This window comes from Ixodes scapularis, unplaced genomic scaffold, assembly GCF_016920785.2.
Source record: "Ixodes scapularis isolate PalLabHiFi unplaced genomic scaffold, ASM1692078v2 PGA_scaffold5__190_contigs__length_132052651, whole genome shotgun sequence".
NCBI classification, from domain to species: Eukaryota; Metazoa; Arthropoda; class Arachnida; order Ixodida; family Ixodidae; genus Ixodes; species Ixodes scapularis.
The window spans coordinates 85915001-85922851 of NW_024609880.1; the positions used below are offsets into that span (position 1 = coordinate 85915001).

The 7851-nt window shown below is 37.1% G+C and overlaps 1 protein-coding gene across 1 annotated transcript; it reads right to left on the reverse strand.

Annotated features, from left to right (window-relative positions):
* Window positions 1-3556: 3556 nt before the first annotated feature.
* On the reverse strand, window positions 3557-6540 carry LOC115327961. Its single transcript, XM_040222534.1, has 5 exons — window positions 6518-6540; window positions 6017-6075; window positions 5229-5241; window positions 5076-5119; window positions 3557-3873 (listed from the first exon to the last, which is right to left on the reverse strand). The coding sequence occupies exons 2-5, from the start codon at window positions 6063-6065 to the stop codon at window positions 3557-3559; spliced, it is 423 nt and encodes a 140-aa protein (XP_040078468.1). The 5' UTR covers window positions 6066-6075; window positions 6518-6540.
* Between the last annotated feature and the right edge of the window lie 1311 nt (window positions 6541-7851).

Sequence of the window (7851 nt, forward strand, 5' to 3'; positions counted from 1 at the left end):
TGGGACGCAATATACAAGGCTAACCATAAGGATAATTCAATACCGAAAACCTTTTTTTAAATTAACAGTTTAGTTAGTGAAAATCCGCGTGGGCATGTTATCGCACCAGTAGCCTTGCTCCTGCTCCACGAGTGGTAACAGCAGCGTCAATTATATATTTCCTGCGCGTCATCGAGAATCACTAACTGAGTATATTTAAATATACTTGTGCGCGTGAGATTCTCAGTAGTGTGATAAAGTTACCATTCCTGCAAGGGGAACAAGGTTGGGGCAATGTTAAGAGACGGAAAACCAACGCGGGCGTGTTGTCACTCCGGTAAACTTGCTCCTGCTCCAGGAGTGTTAACATTAGCGCTCCACCGTGCTTTCCACATGTTCCAAGTCTTCCTAATATAAATTGATTTAGTGGTTCGCGATGACGCGCAGCAAGCTTTTTATGAGAACCATGGACTAATTTTTAAAAATTATGCATTAATAACAATAGTTTAATTAATTTCCCCACTGACTGTTACAGTTATTCCCCAGACTGTCCCGTTTCCGTATAACTCACCTGCACAGCCCGCACTAGTGTAGCTTTCACTGCTTGTATAAATATAATTCAGTTGCGCTTTTTCCCGAGACAATTGCGCTTGCATTACGACCATGTTACGAATGCATTCCACCGTTTACGCACCTTCTTCAGTTACGCGGTTTATGTCACGATCTTCAACTTTTTCGCTGTAACATAAATAGAAAATGTATATCAGAACAGAAAGGTGAATTTAGATATCAAAACAGCATTACGGGATCAATGCATAAAAGTTTGGGCTTACATTACGGCACCGACTGTTCGACATAAAAAAGGAAGAAAAACAAATTGTAAGCGACACATACTCTCCATATGTATCTCTCATATGCAAACGAAAGTGTTACTTTGTGGGAGTTGCAAATCAAACATCTGTCACGCATTAAAAATCAGAAATATAAATTCTGAAAACCGGAGGACGTAAACTTTGTTTAATTTTTAATTTTAAGTAAGTTTCTGGTGTTTCCAAATGTAATAGTTCTCGAGAATTTAACGAGATTTAGTGTCGAAGGTACCATCACCCCCGTAAAATTATAGTTTCTAACGCTTGAAGTTTGATTAGCACTTGTCAAAAATGAAGAACGGAATTTTGCGCTGACGTTATGCCTATTGCATCAAATTATTATATCTATGAAAATAACCTACAAGCACTTGAAATGCCACATAGTGTACACGGCTTGCCTACTAGAAATTATAAAGTACACTTTAACTTTGTATTACATCATACTTTATATTTGAAAGCACACACCTCACCATACGGTCGTGTCATTTACAATCACACGCGCTGAGAGCGAGCAGAGGGATGAATAAAATTAGAGGCCTTCAAAATACTACTGAAATCGTATTTCGGGGACCCAGTGATTAACCTAGTCTAGCGTTCTACAATAATATTAGTATAATACCCTTTGACGACGAGACGATTACAAGACAAAATAAAAAGGTGCAATTAAAGTTGCCTTAAAACAAAACACTCACATGCCAGTGCCGAAAAAGCTAGCAGTAACAGTGGGAGAGACAGCTTCATCTTGACGGGTCTGCATCAGTGAAGAATAAAATATGAGTGAACATACGATATTTCCACAAACAACTAAAAGGAATGAAATAGACGTCCAAAATTTTAAGGGCGTCAATAATTTAATTTATTTATTATATTTTGAGGCTTCCTTTTAAAACATTAGGGACAGGTTCAAAACAATCTCAAGTACCAATGAAAGCAACCGTATTTACTCCTGAAATCGAAAATTGCTTTAGTACGTATTTCATCGAAATCCCAGTTTCTTCGGTCGTCATGTTTTTCATCTCCTCTGTGTTGCTTGTTGCTATAATTATGTAAAATTTTTAAGACTTTAAAGCATTTCGTTTACTTTATAACAAAACAGCTTAACTGAGCCAATAAAATGAGCTTGTTTAGGTGAAGGCAAAAAAAAAATTCAAAATATCTAATAAAATGGCGAAATATATTACAGTTTGTTTTGGCCAGTAAGTCAATATTAATACTTTTAATAAAATTGTCGGTTTACGTTAGATATTCAGCACAACCGCTCAATGCAGCACTCACCTGGAATAATTCCTGCACAAAAGTGGTTTGCTTAAAACAGGACGTCTGATATTTATACACAGTCGTTTATGCTGGAGTAAAGAAACAGGCGTGCGGACTTCCCCCGATAAAGTTTCATTATCTGCGTCACGAACGCTTGGTGTTGCCATGCATGAACGCGTTATCTTTATGCACATATATGACTAGCGAGCAAAAAAATCGCGATATCTTAATGGAGAAAACCTTGTTTCTTTTAGCCTGTCACAAAATACCCAAACGTCACCTTCTCAGCACTTTTGTTGAATAAACCATGGATTTTCCTAGCATGCACAAAGGACTGTTTGATGGAAGTAGATATTTCTTTTTTCCGATGTACATCCGGCAGTACAAGCTTTTTTAAAATTTTTACTCTCTTCAACCCCCTGTTTCTACCATCTTTTATCTCAGTGTGGTACCAGGACCTGAGAAGCGGCATATTACCATTCTTCCCTTCTTTTGCTCGCATGCGGAACATTTGTAAGACAACAACGGTTTTCCTTTAATTAATATTTTTGCAGTTTGGGGCATTACCGTAATATCACAAAGGGGAGGAGGGGCATTGCTGTTGTACCGGTGTTTACGTCTTGATTCAAGCTGCATATCAAAAATAAGCATAGAGATTGAACCTTTCAAGAAATGAGTTCATCGAAAGTGTCTTAGAGATCCCATATTAACTACAAAAGCTAGCAAAAAACGTCGCAATGAATTGTTTAATATTAAAGAAAATGCATCTTCATAGATGCAAAAGTAGCATAGCCAACTCGTGCGTCTTCGCGTGCCTCGGGTGTTCGAGAATTCACCCGATGGGTCACAGGAGGGTTCCTGCGAGACATCTTGTGGCCAAAAAGGAATTTCATTAATTTTACTTTTTTATTATTTTCCACGAAATATTTCAAATGTGTCACAGCTTGTCCCACTGCCGCTAAGAATAAGCTTTGTGAACAAAAAAATGTTGGGAGAACTACTTTATTTTTCACTAAATGAAATTGTCCAGAAAAAAGTTTTTGGTAACTTCATTGAAACCTAGTTATTCGTCTAATCTGCGAGAAATACTCACACCAGCAGTTTATACATAAAGAAAACTTAAGCGTGTATTTACACATAAAGAATTAACCAAATAAAAACCTTCAGATTTTATATGTTTTAGAGTTCAGCATTATATAAAATAAATAAAAATTAGCTCACATAAGGCCATCTCTGAAATATGTTTCGCTAGAAATGTAGTTTAGAACTCAGCAATTGTTCGAAATATGCGCGTAGCTGCTTTGTAGAGGTGACGTGTAAAAATGCTTTTTTGAAATAACACTGCGTCAAATTAATATCACAACAAAAAGTGATGCAATAATTCATACTCATTTATTTTGTTGCAAAAATACATGCCCGAGGGCTGTGTTCAATTACTGTGTCAACTGTTATTAGCCGAGTGCACCACCGACAATGCCAGCAACCTTGTTGATTATAACCACCTTGGCGACCTTCTTGGCTGCACCGGTAATCTTGTTCCTCCACTTCGCCCAGCCGTAAGCAGCTGCTTCGTCGTCGTATTCATCAAAACTTCCTGTTTCTTGGGCAAGTTCCTCGGCCACGTCGACCGCCAATTCTTTCAGCTCAGCATTCAGCAACGCAAACTCCTTCTCTTCTTCCTCAGTGTCAGCCGAGTATTTGCCTTGTAGCCATTTTCCTACTTTCTCAAGCTTTCTTCCCACTTTTGTCATCCATGTGGACTCATCACCTAAAAACAAGGGTTTAAATATTATTTTACTTCTAATAAGTACCTTTAAAAAATATTCCACACACGCTGCTTTTAACGGAACACATATTTGTCCTAATTTTTGTTTTCAGCTAGTGGTTAGGCTACTAAAGTCAAACTAAATGAAGTTCAACAAGGCAGAAAGCTCTGCGAGCTTGTTTAACATCATATAAGGTGAGAATATCACAATTTGGCAAAGGACAAGATACAAGAAGTGAACAGACACTGTGCTGTTACTGTGCACTTGTCTTTGTCCTTTGTCAAACCAGGCTGTTCCCATGCTGCTAGATATAAAAGAACAAGGATGATAATTGACTTTCATTGCGTGCAAGTCCTTATGCATTCCTTCTACCTACGTTATGAAGCCTAAGGTGGGGGAATTCATTTGGCTTGAAGATGCGATCTCGCTATGTTTTGGTAGGCGTACAGTAAATATATTAATTTGCTCGGCATTTTATTCCGGCTCCGCAACAGTGCGAAGCAGTCTTCAATGCTGTACAAATAAGAATGAATAAACATGAGGATCCAAAGACGATTATTTTTTATATATTGCATTCTTTTTAATAAAATTGTTAACGACAATGTGCGTGTCGTTCGAGAAATGAGACGGATCATTTTACTCGTTAAACTGATATAAGGCACGTTGCCGAAAATAGCATTAGATCGCGTCTTTCCGAGTTATGACGGCGAAGTTATTTTACTTACATATACGAGATGTTTTATATATCAATTAAACACATGTGGGATTAGGAAAATGTAAAATGGGTTTCTTGTTGAAGAAAAATTACAGAACTGTTGATTGGAGTAATAGCGTGTGACCAAACAACTTACGTTCGGCAATTATTCCGGATTTTTACATACACAGGTAGCCTTGCCTGACTCAGTTATTTGATCAATGACTTCTTTAGTGCTTCGTACTTATACCGACTAGCATTTCTGCCGCTCACTAACGTATTCACATAGGTATAAATTATGTGCGTTCATCTTCGTCACAATTGTAAAATAGTTAAAAATACCTGGTGCTTCCTTCATGCAACACATGTAAGATTATTTACATCTAAATGCTCTAAAACAACTACAATCACTTTAAATGTTATCTTAATATACAATTGATTAAAACGCGAGGTACAAATATAGAACCCTGCCCCGTGCTTCAGTTTCCACACGCAGAGCTGGGTTCTTACCTTCTTCTGTGACAGAATTCTTGTCGGTTTCTTTTACCTTTTCGCTGAAAAAAGAATATAATCATATAAAATTCCACCTTTTGCCAGATTTAATTTAGTCGCACTTTCGAATTGTGCGTAAGACGTTTCGATATTAAATTTCGCCATACTTACACAGAGGCAGCATCTGCAATAAGAAAAAGAAGAAACAAAATGTAATAATCTTAATGATTGTTGTGTTGTCACTTCGACGGCATTAGTTTATTTCTAATCAGAGAATTTGGCCAGGTTTTCCAGACAGTGCGCCTATTAGATTTAAATAAAACGGTAAGCATGTAAATTAATATTAAGAGGGGAAGCAAAAACGTGAAATATTGTACTAAGTAAGAAGTTCACCTGCATTGAGCGTGCAGCTATTTTCAACAGTTTTGATACTATATCACAATACAAACTGAAGTCGCACACTTATGGTAATATACGGGGTTGTCGAAACGTTGTTGGTTAGTATGGTATCCGGAGTCAGAAGCAAATTAACTTAAATGAAGGAAGGACAAGAAACGTATAAGTTTAGAATATTTCAATCATGTATTTAGTATTTCTTCTCTCAACAAATATTCAATGGTATGAGGTCTACCACAAAGAATTTCATTAAACATGAATATTTAAACTACAAAACGCTAGTTTACAAAAGAGTGTAGGTAGATCGACATGTTATTATATAAGAAACAGGCATGAATAATAGCACAAATCAATAACAGCAGCAAAAACTGTGATTACGCGAGAGAGAGCTGTAGCTGCAGTATCTGCGCTGATGATTTTAAATAATATTTGTAAAGTATAGGGCGTCCTGCAGCAAATATTTTATTTAATTTTGTTAGATGCCATTGTTAAAAAGTCTTCTGTGAGGTGTGCTTCTTGATCATCGTGAAAAAGGGTTAAAATATTTTAGCATTATTACTCACATGCCAAAGTTGACAAAGCAAGTACCAGGAGTGGGGCAGAGAACCTCATTTTGATGCCGCTGCGAGAAAAAAGTGGATTCTTATGAGCAAAATGCGGTGATTCTTAAGATAAAAGCGGTCTTTACGTAAGGGCAGATATTAGTAGGAATGTGCGCTTGAGTTTCACCTGTTGTGGGTGAAGCCCACCATTCTATTATCCGTACAAAATACAGTGTTCCAGGTATATCAAATAAAAAGGGAGGGTGAGCTCGAAATTGAAGGTAATTTAAAATATGTCATATTGCTCTGTTTACTCAACACCAACTTAACAATTTTTTTTTTTTACAGCTGCTATTTCGGGCGTTGGAGGATAAAAATAAGAACACACATTTACAAATTTCAAAACATAGTGCTAAATTTTTCGCTTCGGAAGTCAATAAAATGAAATGCTGCCCTTTTAAATCAACAGTTGGAGGTTTAATCTGCTGAATATAAAATAGTCTTGCAGGTGAGGCAACTTACCTCGGGATTGTTGGAGATGGCACTGATCGTGTACAACTTTTCTTTCCTTATATATGTGAAATCCGAATGCTTAAGGTCCAGTAGAATTAATCAATCGGATATCTATATAAATCATTGGTACATTATCTTTAGAATGAAAACCTTTCGGAAGATGCAGCATTCGCCTACTTGCTATCACGAGAACTCCGATATACGTATCATTTCGTTTACTTGTTGGGAAAATACCCGGTCTAGTAAAGTCGGAAAAACCGAGCACATGCTCATCAGTTGTATCACTTTGATAAGTAATAGGCAAGTGAGTGCATAGACATCAAAGTGTATAAACTACCTGATACTGTCTATGGCGTATTGAGACTTCATGTATATATATATATATGAACTGGAACTCTTATCTCCATTTTTGTTGATTGTTAGGCTATACCAATGTACATAGGATCTAACCCAGAATTTAGAAATGTTATTTTTCGTTATGTCCTGTTTCAAACTACAATGAAGTACCTAGATTATGCTGCAAACAAGAGCCTCGCAATAGTGATGCGCGTGCTTTACTGAGAATAAAAAATCGTTTCACCCGATGGCTTAGCGCCTTGTTTCTTGAATATTTAATAATCGCATCGCCCTTTATCAACGGTATATTTGAGGATTATTCATAATTATAAAAATTTAACTGAATTTTCTAGTTTTAATATTATACGTGCATAAGAAGTAAGTGGTCTAAAAAAACAAGAGAAAAGAACAAGCAACTTTATAGAGGTCGCATGCCCGCGCGTTTGCATACCGGACATGACCTTAAAATGTTCGTGTTTTGGGGAGGATAGATATTAAGACACTCCCATGCTTCCGACTGCTATCTGCACTACTGGCAACGCTTAGCGGACAACACTATATACATAGTATCCCTCGCCCTGCCCCCCCCCCCCCCCCCTTCCCGGAAGAAACAACAAACTCTACAAGTGTTTTAGTTATATCTGTTTGCAGATTTAAGCAACACATTTATGATCGCAATAACCATTTCTTTATTTAAAAGTAATAGGTGATTTTCTGAAAATTAGTTGGCAAAATGTCGGCCGATAGAGTTCTCCATCACATGGAGCCCTATTTCGCGCCGGAAACCGAAAACAGGCAAAAATGGGCCATATTTTCACGTTGAAATCTTTGGAAAATGACTTGTATTTTTGGATGAAGATATATGTGTTCGTGCGGAAACTTTGGCGTCTGGTTCGGACTTCCAGCGCTACCTTTCGGCGGCGATTGAGCGTTCGGCCATGCATAGTTTCACTTCGCGGTTAAAAAAATCAACCTTAATATATATATATATATATATATTTTTTTTT